Below are 27,620 nucleotides of genomic sequence, written 5' to 3' on the forward strand. Positions count from 1 at the left end.
ACCATGTGCTTTTATTTTGTGATGGAGCTAAGATATCACATATCTAAAATGTAATTCCTATCTGGTGATGATGTTACACCATCACACATGGTAAAATAAATTCAGATAAATTTGAAATTAGGTTTTGAATATTCTTTAGTGGAACTATAAAATTGTTTGCAGAAAATAAAACTTGATTCAATGTTATTTTGAGATTTAAAAAAATGGCATTTGAAACACTGCACTAAAAGCAGAAGTCAAAAAAGTACAACATTACAGATTTCATCGCATAACCTATCCATACACATACACAACCCTAAAAATATATGTAAAATATGGGGAAATCTTACAAAAATATTTACGAAAAACAGTAAGTGATGTTTGTTTATAAAGAGTTCCTATGAATAAATAAGAAATTTTAAAATATTCTCGAGAAAGAATATTGTCATGAAAGATATCTAAGACAGTAATATAGGAAAGAAGATCATATTTTTGTATGTAGTGTTTGTGAAAGTCACTCAGTCATATCCAACTCTTCGCGACACCGTGGAGCATAGAGTCCATGGAAATCTCCAGGCGAGAATACTGGAGTGGGTAGCCATTCCCTTCTCCAGGGGGTCTTCCCAATCCAAGGATCAAACCCAGGTCTCTCACATTGCAGGCAGATTCTTTACCAGCTGAGTCACAAGGGAAGCCCAAGAATACTGTAGTGAGTAGCCTATCCTTCTCCAGTGGATTTTCCAGACTCACGAATCAAACCAGAGTCTCCTGCAAGACAGGTGGATTCTTTACCAGTTGACCTACCAGGGAAGCCCTTATGTGGATAAAAAAACATGTTGCTATGAAGAAAAGTATACTCTCCTTTAAAATTAATTATGTATTTGGTTGTGCTGGGTTTTAGTTTCAGCATGCAAATTCTTACTTGTGGGATCATAAGAGAAAAAAATTGTAACTGCATGTAGTGATGGATATTACTGTATGTGTGATGATTTATCAATATGTACAAATACATAAACACTAATGTTTTACACTTAGAACTAATATAATGTTACGAGAATTGCATCTCAATTAAAAATGTTAACAAACAAGGTTGGAATATGTGGATTAAATTAGTTTCATTCTTACCTCATTTAAGCTTCTCTGGTGGCTCAGACAGTAAAGAATCTGACTGCAGTATAGGAGACCCGATTTCATACCTGGGTCAGGATGACCACCTGGAGAAGGCATGGTAACCCATTCCAGCATCCTTGCCTGGAGAATCCCACGGACAGATGAGCCTGGCAGGCTACAGTCCATGTGGTCACAAAAGAGCACAACTGAGCAACTAACATTTTGACTTTCTGTCATTTTGTGGACCCAAATTAAACTCATCATTTAGATTTTAAAATATCAAATCTCACTGCATCTTACAGGGCTGGGACAGACACACAGAAACAGACGGTAAGTCACCTTCACACGAGATATAGGCTTCCTCCTTGGGAGAGCATGAAGTGTAATTCCAAGGGTCAGAAGGACACTGCCAGAGAGAGGTGTCTGTTTTCCGACAACGGATTCCATCCACCCACCGGGGTCTAGAACCTTCCCTGAGACCAACAGAAGAGTTGAGAGTTCCACTCTCCCCACAGCCAAGCTGTCTGCAGATCACGGACACAGTGATGTCTTCCATGGGATTGCGGCAGACACTGCCCCAGGTCCCATTGTAGAAAACTTCCAGCCACCCAGCACACTGCTGGTCCTCGCTCACCATCCTGAGGGCCAGGAACTCTAAGGTTGAAAGGGGAGGATACAGGACACAGTAAAAACTCTGCTGCAGGTTCTAGGTTTTCCTTTCTTCTAGAAATGGTGAACAGTCATCTCTGACCTTGTTCAAGAGATACCCACTAGACGACAAGACTGACACTGCCTCCATTTTAACTGACTTCGTCCATTTGTGTCTGTCTTTCTATTTCTACCACAATGGCGTAGTGGATATGAACTTAGAGGAAGACCAAACTGCATGGGCACTAGGCAGGGAGGGGCAGCTGAATCCCGCTTCCTGATGAAATCTTTAAAGAGTATGTCAAAGGGATGTGATGTGGATATTAGGGAAATAAGGATAATAATTAATCCAAAAATGTCCACATCCCCAGTCTCTGCAACCTGTGAATATGTTACCATACCTGACAAGAGGGATTTGAGTGATTAAGGTAAGGACCTCGGGAGGGTGAGATGATGTATTAACAATGTGAGCCCAGTCTAATCACATCCTTAGACCCACTGTCCTTAAACGTGGAATACTTTTCTTAGCTCCAGCTAGAAAGAGAGATGTGACTCTGGATAATGGTTGGAGGCCTGCAGCATTGCTGGTCTGGTAATGGATGAAGGGTGCTGTGAAGGAAGGAATGTAGGTGATTTAAAGAAGTTTGAAAAGGCAAGAAACAGATTCTCCCCTAGAGCCACAAAAGTGATGCGGCCCTGCTGACGCCCTGATCCCAGCCCAGTGAGACCCCTGCTGGACATCTAAGCTAGAGAAGAGTAAGGAAATAAATATATGCTGTTTTAAACCACTAATTGGTAAATTGTTAAGGAAGCAAACAGAAACTAGTACCGTGGGTTTAAATTTTTTGTAGGTAACTGGGGAAAGAGCCCTGCTTTCAAGGAAAACTGTAAGAAACGGCTCTGCCAGGAAACACTGCTGAGAAGAAAGGACCAGAACCTCAGCTGCTGCAGAAGGAAGTGAAAACACCTCGTCTTCATGTCTGCTGAAAAGACAGGTTTCATGGGAGAAAGCCTCCTTCTCTGGTCCTTTCAGCATCTCTCCCTCAAGGCTCAGGCCCGTCCTCCAGGGCCCCACCCCTCCCCCAGCCTGTGGACAGTGTGCAGCGCTGACCTGAGCAGATGACCCCCGCGTCCTGCTTGTGTCTGCAGTCGTGCTGCCCCCAGCCCCGGGAAGGGCACCTCCACACCTGGGACTCCTTTCCTGTGCAGTTCAGGTCGTCCAGCCAGATGGGCCCTGATCCTGCCCCGAAGTGAGCAGACCCCGTGGCATTGAGGGCTTCTCCACAGCCCAGCTGCCTGCACACCACGTGGGCATCATCCAGGTCCCAGCCGTCATCACAGATGGTGCCCCAGGAGCCCTGGTCAAGGATCTCCACTCTCCCGGCGCAGGGACCGCCCCCGTCCACCAGGCGGAGCTGCCTGCTGTCTGAGGAGAGAGAAATGGGACAATGGGGCAATGACCTAGGGAATGAGAAGGGTCTTCTGGCCCATGGGCCTTTTACCTGAGCAGTAGGGGGCACTCTCCACTGAGGCCTCAGAGCCCGCTGGTTCTGCCATAGAGTCGTTGCACTGGGACAGCAACTGGGTATGGTTTCCTAAAGAAACAAAAATGATCAGAAGTCTGGAAGGGTTGAAGAACAGGAAACTGAAATAAGGAAAATAATGACCTACTGATGGAGCCTAAGATGAAAGCTGTGACCCAGCAATAAAGTTATCATACACTATTGTTCACCTTTTCCCTGGAAAGTTCTGTTTCTGACAGTACCAAAATTTCTGTTCTAACCCAAGTGTTGCTGTAAGAATGAGTTAAGTAAGTTGTATCCCTAAATGTATCCCTGTGCTGTGCTTAGTCGCTCAGTCATGTCCGACTCTTTGTAACCCTTGGATTATATAGCCCACCAGTATCCTCTGCCCATAGGATTTTTCAGGCAAGAATAGTGGAATGGGTTGCAAAGCCCTCCTCCAAGGGATCTTTCCAACCCAGGGACCACACCCAGGTCTTCTGCACTGCAGGCAGATTTTTTACCATCTGAGCCACCAGGGAAGCCCAAATCTATCCCTAAGTAAAAGCAAAACAAAATTCTTTCTGAAGGATCTCTACAATTTCTTCAATGTGTATCTTTAAAACAAACACTTATGTAAAATAGATTTCATTTAAAAACGGAAAGGAAAAAAAGAGACATTAGAAAGAATTTCCCAGGGTGTTCAGCTGCTAGAGTTACCTGATGAGAATATATATAGCCGCAGTTAAAGTGCTTATGGAATTAATCGACAAAATGTGCATCTTTGCAGAGGAATGATAACAAAAACCAAATACTTCTAGAGCTGAAAAACTTGTTAGCTGCAATTAAGAACTAAAGAATAAGTGTAGCCGCACATTAGCTCAGCATAAAGTTGAAACATCAAAATGCAAAATCAGAGGATATTCTTCAATTAATTCACGTAGCAAGATCTCTGGCTATATTTTTGTATGGCAGTTTTTCCAAAAAAACTTTGTTCACCTCAGTTCAGTCCCTCAGTCATGCCCAACCCTTTGTGACCCAATTAACTGCAGCTTGCCTGGCTTCCCTGTTCTTCACCAACTTCTGGAGATTGCTCAAACTCATGTCCATCAAGTTGGTGATGCCATCCAACCATCTCATCCTCTGTCGTCCCCTTTTCCTCCTGCCCTCAATCTTTCCCAGTATCAGCGTCTTTTCCAATGAGTCAGCTCTTCTCATCAGGTGGCCAAACTATTGAAGATTCAACTTCAGTATCAATCCTTCCAATGAATATTCAGGACTAATTTCCATTAGGATCCACTGGTTTGATCTCCTTGCAGTCCAGGGGACTCTCAAAAGTCTCCTCCAACACCACAGTTCAAAAGCATCAGTTCTTCGGTGCTCAACTTTCTTTATGGTCCAACTCTTACATCCATACATAACTACTGGAAAAATCACAGCTTTGACTAGATGGACCTTTGTCAGCAAAGTAATGTCTCCGCTTTTTAATATGCCGTCTAGGTTGGTCATAGCTTTTCTTGCAAGGAGCAAGCATCATTTAATTTCATGGCTGCAGTCACCATCTGCAGTGATTTTGGAGCCCAAGAAAATAGTCTGTCAATGTTTCCATTATTTCACCATCTATTTGCCATGAAATGATGGGACCAGATACCATGATCTTTCTTTTTTGAATGTTGAGTTTTAAGCCAGCGTTTTCACTCTCCTCTTTCACTTTCATCAAGAAGCTCTTCAGTTCCTGTTCGCTTTCTGCCATAAGGGTGGTGTCATCAGCATATCTGAGATTATTGATATTTCTCCTGACAATCTTGTTTCAGCTTGTGCTTCATCCAGCCCAGTATTTCATGTGATGTACTCTGCATATAATTTAAATAAGCAGGGTGACTATATACAGTCTTGATGTAGTCCTTTCCCAATTTGGAAACAGTCTGTTGTTCCATGTCCTATTCTAACTGTTGCTTCTTGACCTGCACACAGATTTATCAGGAGGCAGGTAGGTGGTCTAGTATTTCCATTTCTTTAAAAATTTTCCACAGATTGTTGTGATCCATAAAGTCAAAGGCTTTGACATAGTCAATAAAGCAGAAGTAGAGGTTTTTCTGGAACTCTCTTGCTTTCTCTGTGATCCAATAGATGTTGGCAATTTGGTCAATATGAAAAGGTAAAACTTAGTAGCTGAAGAAAAAAATATGTACTTAATTTTGCTTATGACTTTGGGTCATTAATCAGCAAAAAACTCCATTTGGCAGTCTCTCAGTGGGGTCTTTCAGAGCTGCAATTAGATGTCACCTGGAGCTGAAGTCATTAAAGACTTGACTGAACTCTGGTTCTGTAAGGAAATTCCCAGAACTGGTCTAAGGATAAAGGAATGTCATGTCTTCAACTGAATTCAGAAAGAATTTACATATTCAGGAAGAAATGGGGCAGAAGGGGAGCAGAGAATGAAGGACACACACACACACAGAGATTAAAGCAAAATATTGATACTAACATTTAGAAACCCAGGTAAAGGTCATAAAGGAATTTTTATAGTGTTTTCCCAACATTTTTATGTCTCAACATACATCAAAATTGAAAGAATTAAAAGATGAAAACAAGTCAAAGAGAATTCATTGCCAGGACACTTTCACATAAATACTCATAACATCAAAAATAAAATACCTAGGAGAAATCCTAGTAGAAGATGGGCAAATTCTCTGAAATTCAGGATCTAACCAAATGGAGGGATGTATTATGTCAATGATTTGGAAAACTCAACACTGTCAATGTCAATCATCCTCAAATTTCGATGTCTACTCTCAAATTTTTAAATCTAATCTCAATGATACCCTTAAGCTTTCTTTTGGTGAAAATGACAAGCTGACTTCTAAATTCATACAAAATACAAGCAACCAAGAATGAACAGCACAGTTGGTAAGAAAAGCAATGATATTAGAGGAGTTAATATAAAGTAACTGTAAATTAAAATTATTCAGACTAACTACAAAGTTTGAAATTCAGGGAGATAGTGAAGGACAGGGAAGTCTGGTGTGCTGTAGTCCATGGGGTCACAAAGAGTCAGATGTGACTCAGCGATTGAACAACAACAACTATGAAGTTATGATAATTAAGAAAATGCAATATTTGTGCAAGGATAGACAAATGATAACATGGAACAGAATAGAGTGTCTCAAATAAGACAGACATACTTGCCCTTCTGCTTATGATGAAGGCAGCACTGCAGTAGGGACGAGTCTTTTCAGAAAAAGTTTCTGAGTCAGTTGGATGTCCATATGAAACCTGACCCTTATCTTACACAGATATCAATTCCAGAAGGAATGTACAATAATATGCAAGAGAAATATAATAAAATTTCCATATGATACTCTTAGAGAATGTTTTTACGATCTTTGAGTAGGCAAAATTCTTTTTTATAAAATATAAGAAGCATTAAATGTACAGAAAAATGTTAAGTTATATTTACATAAGCTTAAGAAATGAGTTCATCAAAGGACACCATTTGATTAAGAAAATGAAAATAAAAGGCCAAGGGTTAAACATAGAAAATAACACATATTTGCATCCAAAGACATCATCATGGTAAGTTGTAGTATCATATTTGTAATAGTCAAGAACTGGAAATAACTCAGATCTATACTGTCAGCAGAATGGATCAGTACATGGCCATGTGATCATTCAAAGCATATTCTACAGTAATAAAAAATATAAAGTGCTACAATATACAACATCATGTGTGAATCCCAAACATAATTTTGAGTCTATGAAATTAGATACAAAAGATGAAATATACGGCACCATTTTACATACAGTTCAAACACTGATAAAACTCTCTATGTCAGTAGAAGTTCGGTAAGCACTTTTCCCTGTCGAGGAGGGAAGACACAGATACTGGGGTCAACAGTGACTGTGGTGCTGGGGACACTTTCTTTGCTGCTCTGGGCTGGGGTTCAACTGAGGTCTATACTTACTGCTCCTACATTGTTTTCTATGATTTTATGTAAGCAATGAAGTTGCTTAAAAATATATTATTTCCCTTCGCACTTCTTGCCCTGACCTGAAAAATGAATGAACAATGAGAAGATCCATATTTCACTACAAAATTAAACTCTGACTTTGAAGGCCATTTAACCTCACGGTACTCTTGGAGACATTTCACTCGAGGACCCTCCTGAGTACTAGCAGCCCCTCCCTCTCTCTTACCTGAGCAGATCACAGAGACTGTGTTGCCATGGGAACAGTCAGGACCACCCAGGGCAGTCACAGGACAACTCCACAGGAAGGACTCTGCCCCCGAGCAGTGAAATCGGGCAGTTAGGATCTCATCACCTCCTTCCACCAAGTGTGGTCCTCTGAGGGTGGAGATGGCAACTCCACAGCCGAGCTGACGACAGACAACATTGGCATTGGCCAGACTCCAAGGGGAGGCACAGAGTGCTCTCCATTGTCCAGAAATGTTCATCTCCATCTGCCCCTCACACTGAGAGGAGCCGTTTGTCATGAGCCGGACTTCTGAGTATGCTGGTAGAAGAAGACAGAGGTTCAGCAAAATCACATGACTTTCTCACCTGAACAGGGTGTTCACAGAGGTGAAAGGCCTGACCTGCATCTCACCTGAACAGACAACCTGAGCAGCTCCACTGTGGTGACAAGTGCCCCCTGGACAGGGCACTCTGGGGCAGACCCAGAGCTCAGGCTCCTCCCCCTCACACCTGAACTCTTCAGCCAAGAGCTGGCCATTGGACTCTCTGAAGAGCTCATGTCCCTGAACAGACACAGCCTTGCCACACCCCAGCTCTGCACAGATGACCTGGGCAGTGGGGAGGGTGAAGTTCCCATCAGACACTGGGATCCAAGCTTCTCCTGAATGCGCTTCTACTCGCCCTGAGCAGGGTCCATCCCCTCCAGCCAGACGCACAAATCCTAAGAGGAAACAATAAAACCAGTGAGTGTTCATGGTACTGATTTAGCATCTAGAAACCACACGTCACAGGCAGTGGAGTGAAAGTTTTTCTTTTTAGGAGTGGAGCAAGTAGATGGTCTTTGACAGTTAGTGTCATAATTGAATTTTCATGAGCATATTTCTGAAGAGAAACCTGGGACTATTACAAGGTCAGTTTGGAATGGTTGAATCCCAAGAACAAACATTTTGAGACTGGTTAGAAATGTGAATTCCTTGGTCTAGGAGCCTGGAAAGTACAGAGCCCAATTCAGATCACTGGAATGGCTGAATACTGGGAACACGTGTTTTAGCATTGGTTGGAGAAGTGAATTTCTCATTTAGCAGCCTAGGACCTATATACAGATCCAAGGACACTGTGTAATACTTAGGCACTTAAACTTGAACATAGAGATATGCAGACCAGAAGCCACCCAGAGGGACGTGGGCTATGACATGAGAGACCTAGCATCCAGACAAGCTTAGAAAGCTTTCATGGGACTTGTGGGACTAATATTCTGCCCAGTTTTCTCTCCCAGAAGCTAGTTTTCAAGTGACTTAGGTTAAGGAAAGTCCTGAGGCTGGATCGATGAGAGCATGCCAACCTGTAAATGGGTGACAGCTCCAGAGAAGAAATATGGACACAGTCACTAATTCACATTTATGTCATCACATCTTGCCTTTCTAATACTTTTTGATGCCAAAAAATTCCATGAATTCTTTCAGTGACCTCAGCAGGAAGGAAAATGAGTTAAGAAAACTCAGAGAGGCATAGAGAGAGAGTCCCAGCCATCTCTCTTGAAACCTAGGATTTGTCAAAGGATCTGGGGGGGGGGGGGGGGGGGGGGGGGAATGTGCTCTCAGTGGGAGTTTACCAGATAGCTGAGTTTCTACATCATCTCCTATTAAAAGTTTTTCTTCTCAAACAGGACTCATAGAAAATGCTAAGGGCTGAATAATTGATTTTAATACTATCATTGTACTAATTCTAACCACAGAAAAATATGCATTCTTCTCAAGCACACATGGAATATTCTATAGACTAGGTTACAAATAAGCCTTAACAAATTCAAAAATATTAAAATAATTCCAAGCATCTTACATGACCATAATGGAATGGAACTGAAATTCGATAATGATCAGAAAACAGGAATTCATGAATATATAAAAATTAAACCACACACTCATATTTTAAGATTGTTTTCCTATTTCTATAAAGAATGCTGTTTCGATAGGAATTGCATTAAATCTATAGATCACTTTGAGAAGTACAGGCATTTTAACAATACTAATTCTTGCAGGCCAGAAACACAGAATGACTTTCCATTCATCATATTGTCTTTAATTTCTTTCATGAATGTTTTACCATTCTAAAAGAAGATGGCATGTTGCCAAAAAGAAGGAAGAAGAAGGAGGAGGAGGAAATGAGCAAACAAGCCATAATTTGGAGAGTTTCAAGTTGAAAAAGCCTCAATATGGATAAATATGCAAACGTTTGTGGGAAACACTCATTGAATAGGTTGTTAGCATACTACATCACCCTCTGCTCCTCCCATCTACCACCTAAACTGCTATCCTTTCTCATTTCTCCCACTTCAGACAAGCAAATGCCATTTTAAAAGATACAGATGGGTGGAAAAGAAAATCAGAAAGGGTAGCTACTGCTGAAGAAGTAGGGTGTAGGTAGGTATATGGATATAGGATGTAGGTGGGATCAAGGAAGTTTTGAAACTAAAGGAGGAAAACCAAAATAAGAGTTCATCATTTGGCCATCAAAGGAACACATTTTGAACTGAATGAAGATAATACAATGAAAAAACTTTATTAAATTCATCAAGGACAATTCCCTGATTTCTGGGTGTGTTCTGATTATTTACTTCTGAAGTTCTTCCTGGTAAAGGACTGCTTAGTGATGCCCAACATCCAACCAAAAAATTACTACAATTTCCAAAAGAGAGAAATGTAACCCATAACACATTTTTTAAAAACAATTCACTTAAAGCAGGTTCAGAAATTACAGAAATGATTGAATTGGCTGAAGAACTCCTTAAACTCCTAATATCAATATGCTTAATGAAGCATAAAAATAAACAGGGAGAAAAACTAGGAAAAATAAACAAATGAGACTTCTGAAACTAAAAAATATAGTATTGGAATGAACAATTATTTGGATTAATTACACAAGAGACCAGACATTACAGAATAAAAGAATTGGGAAGTAAAACACAGCAGTAGAAACTATCTAAATTAAACCAAAGAGAGTAAAAAGGCAGAAAAATATGAATGGAAACTCAATGGGGATGACCCAGGAAGATGTTATGGGGAGGGAGGTGGGAGGGGGTTCATGTTTGGGAATGCATGTAAGAATTAAAGATTTTAAAATTTTAAAAAATAAAAAACTAAAATATTTTATCTTAAAAAAAAAATAAAAGGCTACCAACAATAAAAAAAAAAAAAGAAACTCAATGGCATGTGGGATAATATCAAAATATATAAAATATGTGTACTTGGAGATTCAGAATAAGGGATGTGCAGAAAAATACTAAGAAAAGATAAATGACATTTTCCCAAAGTTATTGAAAACTATAAAACCCCACTGATCCAAAAAGCTAAACAAACCCCAAACATGATATTGAAACCATTCTCAGAAAACTTGACAATGTAATTACAGAAATCCATTGGTAAAAAAACAAACAAACAAAAATATGTTAAGAGCAGCCAGGGAAGTTTGACACATTATCTGCAGGGAACAAAAGGATAAGTATTATTTACTGACTTTTTATTGGAGGCAATGAAAGTCAGATGACAATGTAAGAACATATTTAAAGTATTGGGATTGGGCATTTTTACCCTAAAATTGAATCACCCAAAAAATACTTTTCAAAACTGAATGAAAATTAAAATGATTTCAGCTAAATGAGAGATGATAGAATTGGAGGCCACCAGACACACACTACACAAAACTGCCTCAGGAAGTTCTTCAAGCTAAAGGGAGATGACGGCAGATGAAAACATGGATCCCCTCAAAGCTATAGAGACTGTGCTAAATGTTGATTCTCTATTAGAAGATTTAAGGCAAAAAATATTAGCAGCAAAATATAATATTCATAATAAATTTATAAATAGAATGTATGACAATAATAGCACCCATGACAAGAACAGGGAAGTGGAAGAAAAGTATAGTGACTGACATTGCATGTAGTGACCGAATATTTCAAGGTAAAATGTATTTGAGGATTAATAATTCAACATTGGGCTTTCCCGGTGGTTCAGTGGTAAAGACTCCCCTGACAATGCAGGAGACGTGGGTTCAATCCGTGGTCTAGGAAAATCCCACATACCACGGAGCAACTAAGCCCGTGCACCACATCTAGTGAGCCTGTGCTCCAGAGCCCAGGGGCCACGACTTCTTAAGCTTGTGCCCCATACAGCCTGTGCTCCACAGCAAGAGAGGCCACGGCAATGAGAGCCTCATGCTGCAGCTAGAGATGAGCCTCTGATCTCCACAGCTAGAGAAAAGCCCATGCAGCAGTGAAGACCCAGCCAGCAAAACTTAAATTTACTTTAAAAATTTTTTTAAATTAAATAATGTGATCACCTAAAATCATACGATTAATAAACCAATACAGTATTTAAATTAAAATGGTAAAATATACTCGATGATTAAATAAGAACAAAAATTAACATATAGCAGCTGCTGCTGCTACTGCTGCTAAGTCACCTCAGTCGTGTCCGACTCTGTGCGACCCCATAGATGGCAGCCCACCAGGCTCCCCCGTCCCTGGAATTCTCAAGGCAAGAACACGGGAGTGGGTTGCCATTTCCTTCTCTAGTGCATAAAAGCGAGAAGTGAAAGTAAATTTGCTCAGTCATGTCTGACTCTTAGCTACCAATGGACTGCAGCCTACCAGGCTCCTCCGTCCATGGGATTTTCCAGGCAAGAGTACTGGAGTGGGGTGCCATTGCCTTCTCCAACAAATAGCAGGCAAGTACACTTAAACCCAATTATGTCAGTAATTACACTAAATGTGAATAATATAAGTACTGCAAATAAAAAACAAGATAATCAGACCAGACAAAATAAGACAAAACAATATACTATCTACAAACTTATATGTGTTTAAATATAAACACAGAAACATACTAAAGAGGTAAAAATTACATACCATGCAAACACAAATCAGAGAAAACTGTATATAATATCTAAATTAATATCATACAAAGTCAGACTATAAGACAAAGAATTCATTCAGAGAAAAAGAAACATTTTATGATAATAAAATGCAAAAGAAATTATATAGTATTGAAACTGGTGGGTTAAAAATAAAGTGATGCTTAGAGGAAAATTTAGAACCTTGATGCTTCCGTGATGATTACTTTAGAATAAAAATAGAAACAGAAGGAAATGATCCAAGACTCCACCTCAAGAATCTACGAAAGCAACCACAATCATAACTGAAAAAGAGGAATGAAAACTGAGCATAGAAATCAATTAAGAAGAAAGCAAATACACCATCAAGAAAATCAATACAGTCGGATAATCTTCTAGCAAACCAATTAAGAAAAAAGAGGGAACACAAATTAATAAAACCAGTAACAAAAGAAGGAATATCATTACAGATCCTCCCAACATCTAAGGATAGGAGATATGAACCAGTGCTACTTAGATATTGCCAACATCTAAAGATATAAGATACGAAATGATGTTATTCTAATTTGAAAAACTTTTTGTAAAATGGACCAAGTCCTTGAAGACAAATTACTTGTGAAATACAACTCACCAAAATCTGATACGAAAAAAGAGAAAAATATGAGTAATCTTACATTTATTAGATAAACAGAATCCACTAAGAAAATTGCAACCTCCAAATGCTAGCACTTCCACAGAGCTCAGAAATGACTCCCACAGCAAGATAAAGGAAGAGAGGGAGGGAAGGAATGGGGGCAGGGAGGAAGTGTAATACAGAGGCTGTGGTGAATGTACAAGTTGACCTGCATCTTTCCAACCCACCCCTCCTGCAGTCCTTGCATCTTCATCCCCTCACCATTCTGCACTTCAGTACTGTAGTCCCTGGTGGCTCAGAAGATAATCAAGACTCTGCCTGCAATGTGGGAGACCCAGGTTTGATCTCTGGGTGAGGAGGATCCCCTAGAGAAGGAAATGGCAACCCACTCCAGTATTCATACCTGGAGAATCCGTGGGGTCCATGGGGTCACAAAGAGTAGGACAGGGCTGAAGCAACTTGGAACGCTTGCACCACAGTCCTTCACAATTTGTGTGTTCCCTCCCAGACCTTCCACCTGAACTCCATGAAATCTCCTCGTTATTTCAAACAAGCTTCTCTACATTCTCCTCTGGTCATTGTTTCCACTCTAGATTTCTCCTAAACACGGTACTTCACTTCCAGCAATCCACTACTGAGGCTGAAATTTCTCTTCCATACGTGACTCCTAAGGTTGAGCAGAAGAAACTCCAAGAGTTCTGATTAAGATAATGAAAACACATGCTATTCTAATCTTATTTCTGCTACATCACCACCACTTTGACTTATCTTCACATCATTAAAATATGTCTGAAAATACAGAAAAGACAGACCAGGGGGAGGAAACTAGTGACAAAAAGAGAAACACCTGTATACCTGTGATGGTATCATGTTGATGTATGGCAAAACCAATAGAATATTGTAAAGTAATTAACCTCCAATTAAAATAAATAAATCTATATTTTTAAAAAAGAGAGAAAAAGAAGGAAACTGGAACCATTCATAAAAATGTGAGAGTCTAAGTTAGAGCAATGGTAGTCAGGGTGTACAAACCACAATTAGTGTTTAAATATTAGTTCAGCTCAGTTTAGTTCAATCACTCAGTCGTGTCTGACTCTTTGCGACCCCATGAATCACAGCATGCCAGGCCTCCCTGTCCATCACCAACTCCCAGAGTTCACTCAAACTCATGTTCATATTGTCGGTGATGCTATCCAGCTATCTCATCCTCTGTCGTCCCCTTCTCCTCCTGCCCCCAATCCCTCCCAGCATCAGAGTCTTTTCCAATGAGTCAACTGTTCACATGAGGTGGCCAAAGTACTGGAGTTTCAGCTTTAGCATCATTCCTTCCAATGAACACCCAGGACTGATCTCCTTTAAAATGGACTGGTTGGATCTCCTTGCAGTCCAAGGAACTCTCAAGAGTCTTCTCCAACACCACACTTCAAAAGCATCAATTCTTTGGCACTCAGCTTTCTTCACAGTCCAACTCTCACACCCATAATTGACCACTGGAAAGCCATAGCCTTGACTAGACGGATCTTTGTTAAATATCAGAGCACTTCCAATTCTCTACTTCTAGTATATCTTAACTGGAATTAATAACAAGGCATCAGTTTTCTTAGGATAACATTGGGAGTTCTAATTTCACACAAAGTTTCAACATCACACACTCCATTTTCACTCAGGTGCTGATTTATCAAAATATGGTAGAGACATCTGTAGTATTTCCACAAATTTATCTTCAGGTGGAACCATGATTATGACATTGTGACAATAAGGAAGGTTACTTGAGATGCTAGAAAACAGGTTTATTTAAAACAAAAGTTTCTAATTAAAATTCAAATTCACCTTGAAAATAATTATTTTTAATAAGAATGATAAAGAGAGTGGAAGAAAACATTTTGAAGAAATGAATAGATTTATGACATAAGTGCTGTAGTGGTTTCACAAATGCACACTTATCAAGCAGTTTTGTATGTAGGACATACCTCAATAAGTACTTTTCAAAAATACAAAGAATTGTTTCCTTAAGGGCATCAACTAGAATCATCAAAGATCTGCTGAAGGTGAGATTAGAAAAGATCACTTTTCCAATGATCTTCCTGTACATAAACACCCAAGAGCTGATTGGCTGTGGCTGTTAAGGACCTACTGCAGATGTCTTCAGGGCTTCCCTGTCCCACCATCCCGTTAGATGGGGTGATACTATCCTAAGACCAGCCTTCTACCTTAGGGAATTCACTGTGATAACTGACAATATCTTCCTCCAGTCCAGTTGTTCTGATGTGATTAATAACCTGGACATCCAATCTGCAATTGTGATAACAACTAGAAGCATCTCTGTCAGATACTGTGAGCACCCACTCACAGCCTAGTTTCACTGCTGTCTTTCCTGCATCCACCTTGGCATAGGTCAAACACACTTAGGTAGCACTGAGTAATTCTTAGAAGTCACATCAGGTCCTCTTAGCTTCAATTCAGTTCAGCTCACTTCCTCAGTCATGTCTGACTCTTTGCAACACCATGGACTGCAGCATGTCAGGCCTCCCTGTCTATCACCAACTCCCGGGGTTTACTCTAACTCATGTCCATTCAGTCGGTGATGCCATCCAACCATCTCATCTTCTGTCGTCCCCTTCTCCTCCCACCTTCAATCTTTCCCAGCATCAGGGGCTTTTCCAATGAGTCGGTTCTTCACATCAGGTGGCCAGAGTACTGGAGTTTCAGCTTCAGCATCAGTCCTTCCAATGAACACTCAGGACTGATTTCCTTTAGGAGGGACTGGTTGGATCTCCTTGCAGTCCAAGGGACTCTCAAGAGTCTTCTCCAACACCACAGTTCAAAAGCATCGATTCTTCAGTGCTCAGCTTTCTTTATATTCCAACTCTCACATCCATACAGGAGTACTGGGAAAACCATAGCTTTGACTAGACCGGTCTTTGTTGGCAACGAAATGTCTCTGCTTTTGAATATGCTGTCTAGGTTGGTCATAGCTTTTCTTCCAAGAAGCAAGCATCTTTTAATTTCATGGCTACAGTCACCATCTGCAGTAATTTTGGAGTCAAAAAAAGAAAAAAAGTCTGTCACTATTTCCACTGTTTCCCCATCTATTTGCCAGGAAGTGATGGGACCAGATGCTATGATCTTAGTTTCTGAATGTAGAGTTTTAAGCCAACTTTTTCACTCTCTTCTTTCACTATCATCAAGAGGCTATTTAGTTCTTTGCTTTTGGCCATAAGTGTGATGTAATCTGCATCTAAGGTTATTGACATTTCTCCTGACAATCTTGATTCCAACTTGTGCTTCATTCAGTCTAACATTTCTCATGATGTACTCTGCATAGAATTTAAATAAGCAGGGTGATAATATACAGCCTTGACCATATTCCTTCCCCGATTTGGAACAAGTCTTTTGTTCCATGTTCAGTTCTAACTGTTGCTTCTTGACCTACATACAGATTACTCAGAATGCAGGCCAGATGGTCTGGTACTCCCATCTCTTGAAGAATTTTCCAGTTTGTTGTGATCCACACAGTTAAAGGCTTTGGCATAGTCAATAAAGAAGAAGTAGATGTTTTTCTGGAACTCTCTTGCATTTTCAGTGATCGAACGGATGTTGGCAATTTGACCTTTGGTTCCTCTGTCTTTTCTAAATCCAGCTTGAACATCTGGAAGTTCACAGTTCATGGAACACAGCCTTGTCTAACTCAACGAAACTATGAGCCATGCCATGTAGGGCCACCCAAGACAGACGGGTCTTAGTGGAGAGTTCTGACAAGACATGGTCCATGGAGAAGGAAAGGCAAACCACTTTGGTCCTCTTGCCTTGAGAACCCCAGGAGCTCCTAGCTTCACTGCCTCTTATCCGTGATGCACTTCAGCTGCTGTGTTGTAAACTTCAAGACTGCATTTTCCTGCTCCCTCAACATCCCTGCAAATGTGGTGTGAGCTCCCCATTGGATTCATCAGGTACACCAGTGTGATGAGATTTTCCCTGCCACGAGTCCCGCTTCTGGCCTCTTCTGACTGTGACCTGGTGACCTATGGTCATTTAAATGCACCTGAATTTCTCTCACACATTTTCCTGTGTAACTGCACCATGACTTTGGGTATTATCACTTTTTTGTGGGTCTTCACATACCCTTTTGGGGTCGCCATTGCTTGGCTGAGCCTGTTCTATTGGCACATCCTCCACATACCCACCTGATGGAGTGTGGTGACTCTGACTTTTAGGACCAATGAGGATAATAAACCTTGTTGCCTACAACTCTCCTATGACACCCCCTCCTCATCAATGTAGCCACACCCTACAGACCATTATGTCAAAGAATACAGAACAATTACCATGCTGAGACTGTGTCACAGAGGTCGAAACCAGAAGCTGAATTTGTAAAACTTTTGACCTCACCTCTGCCTCCTATGACACATCACAAAGACCCATCACCCAAGCATGTTCTAAAGGCTGTATCCATAATCTGGAGTCATTCTGGTGATGAGACAGAGGCTTTTCCTGCTAGAGATTCCCACACAGACCAGATAGGACTTACCTGAGCAGACTACTCCAGCATCCCGGTCATGGGTATAGCTATCATTACGATAGTCTTTAATATTAGAATGCCTACAGTCACTGACAGTTGACTCTGTCCCTTCACACAAAGTATACAAAAGCCAAATGGGGCCAAGTCCTGGCCCAAAATAAACCTCTTGAGGAATACCAACGGCAACTCCACACTCCAGCTGTCTGCACACTACAGATGCATCTTTCAAGCTCCAGTTCCGATCATCCACTGTGCCCCATTCTCCCTGGTGTTTCACTTCCACTCTCCCCTCACAGCGGTGGGCTCCATCCTTCAGCCTCAGCTCCAGAGCTGCAAGAGAGACACAGATACAGGACAGAGGAGAGATTTTAAAAGAGAGTGCAGTGGTGTGCTGGTAAATATAAAAAAAAAAAAAAACTTCTCTCTGAGGGGAAAAATATCCCTGCATTTGTTGACTTTTATGGTATAAATATTCCCACATGGCTAACTCGAAGTTCCCAATGTGCCATCACTGAACCTGGAGCAGGAAGAGAGACACCAGGTATTTCTCAGGAGCCTGTAGAATGAGCTCCAGGAACACCACTGAGGACAAGCCTTCAGAGACTCTGGATGCTGCTCTCCCTGCTCAAGGCTCCCTGGGCCCAGCTTCCCCATCTCAGTTACAGCTCATGGCCCGGGATCCAGGGAGGAATCCTCCCTCTCCTTCCCTGTCCATAGGGAGCATCTCATCCAGCTCAGGAACAGAGGGCTCAGGCAACAGGCTCTACAGTGTCCTGATAGTTCCTGTCACCTGGTGTTCTCATCCTTGTGTAATCCCCACACTCGAATGTATCTAGTAACATGCATGTAACAAACGGAATTTGGCAAAAGTGATGAGATGTCACTTAAGAGATTAGATTTCAAGATGACTCTGGTTTCCCTTTGAAGACCTATCTTACTCTCTGTTTTATTTCTGCCTTATTGACTATGCCAAAGCCTTTCACTGTGTGGATCACAATAAACTGTGGAAAATTCTGAAAGAGATGGGAATACCAGACCATCTGACCTGTCTCTTGAGAAACCTGTATGCAGGTCAGGAAGCAACAGTTAGAACTGGACATGGAACAACAGACTGGTTCCAAATAGGAAAAAGAGTAGGTCAAGGCTGTATATTGTCACCTGCTTATTTAACTTATATCCAGAGGACATCATGAGAAATGCTGGGCTGGAAGAAGCATAAGCTGGAATCAAGATTGCTGGGAGAAATATCAATAACCTCAGGTATGCAGACGACACCACCCTTATGGCAGAAAGTGAAGAGGAACTAAAAAGCCTCTTAATGAAAGTGAAGGAGGACGGTGAAAAAGTTGGCTTAAAGCTCAACATTCAGAAAACGAAGATCATGGCAACTGGTCCCATCACTTCATGGCAAATAGATGGGGAAACAGTAGAAACAGTGTCAGACTTTATTTCGGGGGGCTCTAAAATCACTGCAGATAGTGATTGCAGCCATGAAATTAAAAGACGCCTACTCCTTGGAAGGAAAGTTATGACCAACCTAGATAGCATATTGAAAAGCAGAGACATTACTTTGCCAACAAAGGTCCTCTAGTCAAGGCTATGGTTTTTTCAGTGGTCATGTATGGATGTGAGAGTTGGACGGTGAAGAAAGCTGAGTGCTGAAGAATTGATGTTTTTCAACTGTGGTGTTGGAGAAGACTCTTGAGAGTCCTTTGGACTACAAGAAGATCTTCAAACTATAGCATGACTATTTTAAGATATTAAGAATTTATGCAATGATTTCTTACTTTGCTGAACATGAAAGTGACAGAGATCTGTATTATTTTGCTAATATAGTCTTAGAGTCATTCTTCTAATTCCATTTCATAGGTCTATAAAGTGCTTATTGAAAATCAAAGGTATGTGTAAACATTAGTAAAATCTCAATATGATTATTTCATTAAATATTATAATTGTATTTTAAAAATAATCCTATAGTTTAATTTCATTTTATTCATTCAAAATCTAAGTGTATAAAAAAAAGAAGATCCAACCAGTCCATCCTAAAGGAGATCAGTTCTGGGTGTTCTTTGGAAGGACTGATGTTGAAGCTGAAACTCCAATACTTTGATCACCTCATGCGAAGAGTTGACTCATTGGAAAGAGCCTAATGCTGGGAGGGATTGGGTGCAGGAGGAGAAGGGGACAACAGTACGAGATGCCTGGATGGCATCACTGACTCGATGGACATGGGTCTGGGTAGACTCCAGGAGTTGTGAAGGACAGGGAGGCCTGGCATGCTGCAATTCATGCGGTCGCAAAGAGTCGGACACGACTGAGTGACTGAACTGAACTGAACTGAACTGAACTGAACTGAACTGAACTCCGTCTCTCTCTTGCTGACAAGGAACCAAGGGAGGCCTCTTGGCAACAGCCAGCAAGAGACTGAGGCTCTCAGTTAAACAGTCTCCTAAAGTCTGAATGCTGCCAATAACCAGGTGGGTGTGAGTGGTACCTACCCCTCGTTGAAACTTCAGATGGTTGAACCAGTGAGACAACACGAGTCAGAGAACCCTGGTAATCCTTGCTGATTCCCAGCACATGGAAATTATGAGGTGCTAGATATTTGCTGCTTTAAGCTGTTGTTTTGTTTTGTTTATTTATTTTTGGCTGTGCTGGGTTTTTGTTGCTACTCACAGACTTCCTCTGGTTACAGAGAATGGAGGCTACTCTTCATTGTGGTGCATGAGCCTCTCATGCCGGTGGCTTCTCTTGTTGCTGAGCACGGGCTCTAATCACGAGGGCTAAGATGCCAAGATTTCAGTAATTTGTAGCACAGCAACACATAACTAATGTAGGAAGGCATTATGCTAAGTGAAAGAAGTAAAACAGAGAAAAGCAAATACTGTTTGATCTCATTTATAAGTGAAATCAAAAAAAAAATTTGTAGATAAGGAGAGTAAATTGGTGGTTGTCTGGGTAGAGGTGGGAGTGGGAGGAAAGGATGATGGTGGTACAAACGTCTACTTAAAACATAGAGAAGCCCTGGGGATGGAACGTACATGTGACTGTAGTTGACAATCGTTGTTGTTTAGTCACCAAGCCATGTCCGACTCTCTGCAACCCCATGAACTTCAGCACACCAGGCTTCCCTGTCCTTCACTATTTTCTGGAGTTTGCTCAAACTCATGCCATTGAGTTGGTGATGCCATCCAACTCTCTCATCCTCTGTCACTCCTTTCTTCTCCTGCCCTCAGTCTTTCCCAACATCAGGGTCTTTTCCAGTGAACTGGCTCTTCATATCAGGTGGCCAAAGTATTGGAGCTTCAGCATCAGTCTTCCAATGAATATTCAGGGTTGATATCCTTTAGGATTGACAGATTTGATCTCCTCGCTGTCCAAGGAACTCTCAAGAGTATTCTCCAGCACCACAGTTTGAAAGCATCACTTCTTCAGCACTCAACCTTCTTTATGGTCCAGCTCTCACAACCATACATGACTACTGGAAAAGCCATAGATTTGATTATAGGGAGCTGTGTTGGTAAAGTGATCTCTCTGTTTTTTAATATGCTGTCTAGTTTTGCCATAGCTTTTCTTCCAAGGAGAAAACATCTTTTGATTTCATAGCTTCAGTCACCATCTATGGTGATTTTGGAGCCCAAGAAAATAAAATCTGTCACTGTTTCCACTTTTTCCCCATCTTTTTGCCAAGAAATGATGGAATCAGTTGTCATGATCTTAGTTGACAATACTGATTGTATATTTGATCGTAACTAATAAAGTCAATCTTAAAAGTTCTCATAACACACACACAGTAACTATGTGACGTGATGTGATCAACATGTTAACTAACTTAATTATGTTAATAGTTTCAAAATACATATGTATTTCTTTTTAATACCTTAATCTTTGGAGCATAGCTGATTTACAATGTTGTGTTAGTTTCAGGTGTACAGTAAAGTGACTCAGTTATATATTTTAATACATATACTCATTCTTTTTTTTTAATAAACTCATTCTTTTTTAGATTCTTTTCTCTTCTAGCTTATCACAGAATACTGATTAGACGTCCCTGTGCTGTACAGTAGGTCCATGTTGATTATCTATCATATACATAGTAAGGTGCATGTGTGTTAATTTCAAATTCCTGATTTCTCCCTCTCCCTAACTCCCGACATTTCCCCTTGTGTAACCATAAGTTGTTTTGGATATCTGAGTCTGCTTCTGTTTTGTAAATAAGTTCATTTGTATCCTTTTAAAATTAATTTTTATTGGAGTATAGTTGCTTTACAATGTTGTATTTCCTCTGTACAACAAAGTGAATCAGTTATTTGTTGTTGTTCAGTTGGTAAGTCATCTCTAACTCTTTGTGAATTCATGGACTGACACACTCTAGGCTCACCTGTCCTCCACTATCTCCTGAAGCTTGCTCAAATTCATGATGATTTCTAATTATCATGCTATCTAACCAACTCCTCCTCTGCTGCACCCTTCTCCTCTTGCCTTCAATGTTCCCCAGATAATTTCCAATGAGTTTGCTCTTGGTTGAGTCCCTTTTCTCCACACCATCCCCAGCATTTATCATTTATAGAATTTTTGATGGCCAGTTCTGACTGGTGTGAGATAATGCCTCATTGTACTTTTGATTTGCATTTCTCTGATAATTAATGGTGCTCAGCATCTTTTCATGTGTTTTTTGGACACCTGTATGTCTTCACTGGAGAATATATACATATGTATTTCATGTCATCATACTGTATACCTTTCACTTATATCTTATTATATGGTGATTACCTTCCAATAAAGCTGGAAACAATAGATAGAAAAAAATAGAGAGAGAGACAAAAACTTTTGCAAATTCAAGGGAAAAATGACAGGAATAATAGTAATGGGAGCTGGAAATATATTTCTCAGCTTTTAATACTTGAAATGGTCATCTGAACTAAATTCAATGGGGAAACAGTGGACGTAGTGACAGATTTTATTTTCTTGGGCTCCAAAATCCCTGTGGACAATGACTGCAACCATGAAATTAAAAGACACTTGCTCCTTGGAAGAAAAGCCATTACAAACCTAGTCAGTGTATTAAAAAGCAGAGACATCACGTTGGCAACAAAAGTCTGTATAGTCAAAGCCATGTTTTGACTGTAGTCATGTATGGATGTGAGTGTTGACCATAAAGAAATCTGCGTGCATGCGTGCTAAGTCGTTTCAGTAGTGTCCAACTCTTTGTGACCCTATGGACCACAGCCTGCCGGGTTTCTCTATGCATGGGATTCCCCAGGCAAGAATACTGGAGTGGATTGTCATTTCCTTCTCCAGGGGATGTTCCCAACACAGGGATGGAAACTGCATCTCTTATGTCTCCTGCATTGGCAGGCGGGTCCTTTACCACTAGCACCATCCGGGAAGCAGCACCAAAGAACTGATGCTTTTGAAATGTGGTGTTGGAGAAGATTCTTGAGAGTGCCTTGGACTGTCAGGAAACTGAAACAGTCAATCCTAAAGGAAATCAACCCTGAATATTCATTGGAAGGACTGATACTGAAGTTGAAGCTCCAATACTTTGGCCACTTGATACAAAGAGCTAACTCATTGGGAAAAAACAAAAACAAACAAACAAAAATCCTGCTGGTGTCCCCACTGATGGCACTTATCAGAGTTTATTATAATTTCTAGTTTTATCGTCCAGCTTCACTAGACTATCAGTTAATACGGGCCAGGGACCTTTATTCACCATCATCAGGGCCTCAGCATCTGGTGAATTGCACAGGGTATGGGTTGAATGCCCCACAAACCCATCTTTAAGTTAATAAACATTTGTGGAATGAAAGTCTAAATAAATTCTGAAAAGAAAGTATGGAAATGATATAATTTAGCACATTTATGGCCTTCAAATCAGTAAGAAAAGAAAAAGAAATAATTCAAGAATGACGTTGGAAAAAATAAAATAAAATCAGGTAGAATGTCATATCATATACAAAATAACTGACACAATTATTTAGCATTTACACATGTGAATAAATTCATAAAATTATTACAGATAAAAATAATTTATTTAAATATGAAGTGGGGAAGAACATGCTTGACAAGGCTCTGAAAGTGGAAACAAAAACAGGAAATTTTAACAGGCAATTAATATTATTAGAAACTTCCATGAGGGACTTCCCTGGTGGTCCAACAATTAGGACCCTGCACTTTCAATGAAGGTAACCCAGGCTTGATTCCTGGTCTGGTTTGGTACAGTCAAAAAAATCAAACAATAAACTGAAGGAAGCATATTCAGTCTAAAAAATAATGTAATTCAATAGGACGGGGACTTGCACCCAAACTGCTTGGTTTCAAGTCTTACCTCTATTTCTTACAACTGACTCATCTTGGGCAAGTGACTTTGCTTTGCCTCAGTGATCTGTTTGGTGGATAAAACATATATTCTGCCTTGTTGGACTGTTGTGTGCTCAAATGAGTTCATATAAGTAAATGCACTGTAGGTTGTTGCAGTAGATGATAGTAGTAGTATAAAGAGCTTGAATACAAATCATGACAAAAATGATAGCCGTCACAAGGTAAAAAGGACAAATGTAATGAGCAAAGTAATTCACAAATGAAGGATTAAATTAGCTAATATATGCGAGTATTTGCCTACCAAACTGGCTAAGATTTTAGAACATCATAAGAAGACAAAGTTGGTGAAGCTATGTGGAAACTAACATTCTCATTCACCATTTGTAGAACTAAAGTTCAGTGCAGCTATTTCTGGCCAGCATTAATCTCTATGTACCAAAAACTTTAAAGGTATAGGTACAAAGCCTTTAAGCCTTAGAGGTACTCAGCCTATAAAGCAGCAACTCCATTTTTTTTTCCAACATTTAAATATTTGTTTATTTGTCTGTTTATTTGACTGCCCAGGTCTTAGTTGCCATATGCAGGATCTTTAGCTGCAGGATGCAAACTCTCAGTTGCCACATGTGGAATCTAGTTCCCTGACCAGGGATTGAATCTGGGATCCTGCACTGGCAGCATGGAGTCTTAGTTACTGGACCACCAGGGAATTCCCGGAAACCTCACCTTTAGAATAGGATTAAGAGAAGCAATCAGGGATGGTCCTACATTTAAACACAGGGAAGTTCAGAGTAACATTTTTCATAATAGCAAAAAATTGTTGAAAACAACTAAAAGCTCAATACAGACGGTCAGGTGAGCATATTGCACTTCTGCATATAGTGAAATAACTGGAGGCAGTTAAAAAATTCAGTTCTATCCCTGTGATAGCCTGTATTTTTAAATTCTACAATAGAATGCTTTAGTGTGTAAAATAATAGTTAATGATATAGAAAAATGTCCAAAATATATTCTGGATTGTAAAAACGGGATAAAAAACAACATATGCCAAATTATCTAATCCTGAGGATCTACATTTTTGTCTAATGGTATCAACTGCATTTGAGAGATAGTTTTATGCCAATGCCCATCATGAATTTCAAGGTGGAGATTCCTGTAACGTGTGAGAAATCATCAGGTGCTCAGAAAAGCCAAGACCCTTATTTTACAAGGAGCAAGTCTACTGCAGCCTGAAGTAGAAGAATAAGATGTTATAGGATAACTCTGAATGGTGTCGTTTCAAAGAAAATGAAAATAGTGCTTGCTTTGGTGAAATATTCTTGCTTCTTAAAAACAGCTGATGATATTTCCTACCATTTTCCTTGTAACAAGAAGGGGCCATGCATCAAAACATCCGTCATCTCCCCCTTGTGAGACCAAAACCCACCTCTGACCGCCAGAGCCCTCAGGAGGAGACGCTTCACCGGCATCTGCTCAGCACTCAAGGAGCAGCGATGAGGAGGGAAGGGCTTCCCAAGGAGAGCTGTGGACTGGAGGCTGAGGTCTAGGGGATGGCAGGGAGCTCTGAGATGAGATGGGGCTGCAGTGAGTCTCAGCTAGACCAGTACCCACATCTGAGAGGGCCGCCTCCACCAGACTGGAGACCAGATTCTCCACAGCCGCAGCCCTGATGCCTGCCGTCCTCTCACTCAGGGGAAACCAGCTCCAGGGAGGGACAGGAGAGGGCACGAGGCAGAAAGTGCTCCCTACAGAGTCACAGCAGATCCTGGGAGGGGAAAGGACCATCCCAGGTCCCCAGCACATCAGGAAATGTCACAGGGACCGGGGCAGAGGCTAGGGAACTTAGACACCTGGGGCTGCACAACTGATCTCTACGGACAAGAGGTCCCCACTCCTGGCTGTGGGCTTCTGCTCCGTAATGGGGACAAGTGAGATAAGCAGGCAGAGCCTCTCACAGAGCCCAGTGCTGGGCAGACGCAGCAACATGCAGAGGGGAGCCTGGGGGATGGGGGAGAGGAGCCAGAGAGGCAGGCAGGTGCGCCATCATCTCTGATCTGGTCACATGCAGCGGCCGTGACACCCAGCCCTGTGGGACCCTGTGCGCTTCACAGACCCGCAGACTCAGTCCCTGCTCAGCAGCCCCGTTCCTCTCACACACTCACACGCACTCACACCCACATACACACAAACTCCTCATACACTCCCACTCCACACACACACACAAACTCCTCACTCACTCCTCACACACACACTCCACACACACTCCACACACACACACCCTCACACACTCCCCACACACCCTCAAACACACACAAACTCCTCACACATGCCTCACAATCACACACGCACACTCCACACACAACCTCACACACTCCTCACACCCAAACACACTCCTCACTCACCCGCTTACACACACACACACACACACACACACACACTCCTCACCCTCACACACACTCTCACACACTCCTCACACATCCTCACACCACACACAGACACACACAAGGTCCTCACACACTCCACATACACACACATACCCCCTCACACACTCCTCACACACCCTTGCAAACACACATACCCTTGCACACAAACACAAACTCCTCACACACTCCACACACACACCCTCACACACACACACACACCCTCTCTCTCACACACACACACACACACTCACACACTCATCACAAACCCCTGCAAACACATATCCTTGCACACAAACACAAACTCCTCACACACAGACACAGACACAGACACACACACACACAAGAACAGAGCCTACAGGAGCACAGACACAGGAAACACGGGGACCCAGGGACAGTGCTCACACACCAGGCACATGGAGCGTGTGGGAACAGCCCAGAGTCCTCGCTGGGGTCAGTCGCTGGACCTTCCACACACTGGGAGCCACTGGGACTCCTAGAAGCTCCCTGAGAACAAGAGAGACAGCGGAGGGGACTCAGGCTGACCCAGCTCAGTCCAGACCAAACCTCACTGCTCTGTAAAATCTGCCACTACAACCAGTATAGCCCGCAGAGGAGACGGACCAGCATTCACAGTCAGCGTGGCTCTTTTTTGGTCGAAAATACTGAGGCTCAGCTCCAGAACTCCAGACACCTTTCCTTTCACCAAGCGGTCCACTCCCCTGCCGTGGACCCAGGACAGAGGGCCAGCTCTTACCTTGACCACCCACCATGGTGCTGAGGAGGAGGAGGACACAGAGTCCCCGCAGGAAGAGATGTCTGCCCAGAGCCATCCTGACCCTACGTCCTCAAGGTCACAGTCCCAGCTGCAGGATCAGCCTGTGAGGAGGCGTCAGGGTGCCAAACCAGGATCTATATAGACCACCCCTTACACCCTCCCTCCTGCGAGCCAATAGCGACACCTCTCACCATTTCAGGCGCTATCGGAGGCTGCATCTGCCCCTTTCTGAAGCTCAAACACCAATGAGCTTCTGAATCTTCAACATCTCCTTATATGAGCAACACGGTCCTTTGACCTCCTGCTTCCGTGGTCCTGAGAGCCGGGCCCCCTGACCGGGGCTGGAGTAGAAAAGTCGCATCAAAAACTATGAGTACCATTCCTTCCTCTGATTACCTTGGCCAGTCCCCAAGGACTGTAAGTTCTTACAGGGTCAGGTGGTGGAATTCACTGGACCACGGAGAATAACTTCAGTGATATCCAGCATTGATCTTCCCCAGCACTGAGCTCAGGGTCAAGAAGAGTACTACAGGAAGGCTTCAAATATGAGAACATTTCTTGGGCCAGCAGAAAATGAGGACAAGGATTTCAGGAATTCACAGGTGACCGTGGAGAGGGTGGGGAGG

General features: G+C 41.7%; 1 protein-coding gene across 1 annotated transcript in view; it reads right to left on the reverse strand.

Moving 5' to 3' along the window:
* The window catches only part of LOC114113791 (antigen WC1.1-like), a 65,153-nt gene extending 38,067 nt beyond the window's left edge, over positions 1-27,086 (reverse strand). The window contains exons 1-7 of the mRNA XM_042247614.2: positions 26,974-27,086; positions 17,485-17,805; positions 7,848-8,156; positions 7,437-7,754; positions 3,240-3,332; positions 2,849-3,163; positions 1,429-1,743 (exon numbers count right to left, since the gene is read on the reverse strand). Coding sequence (XP_042103548.1) covers positions 1,429-1,743; positions 2,849-3,163; positions 3,240-3,332; positions 7,437-7,754; positions 7,848-8,156; positions 17,485-17,805; positions 26,974-27,049 — 1,747 coding nt within the window. The 5' untranslated portion in view covers positions 27,050-27,086. The remainder of the gene's footprint in view (positions 1-1,428; positions 1,744-2,848; positions 3,164-3,239; positions 3,333-7,436; positions 7,755-7,847; positions 8,157-17,484; positions 17,806-26,973) is intronic.
* Positions 27,087-27,620: the final 534 nt, after the last annotated feature.

Source organism: Ovis aries, chromosome 3, assembly GCF_016772045.2.
Source record: "Ovis aries strain OAR_USU_Benz2616 breed Rambouillet chromosome 3, ARS-UI_Ramb_v3.0, whole genome shotgun sequence".
NCBI lineage: Eukaryota > Metazoa > Chordata > Mammalia > Artiodactyla > Bovidae > Ovis > Ovis aries.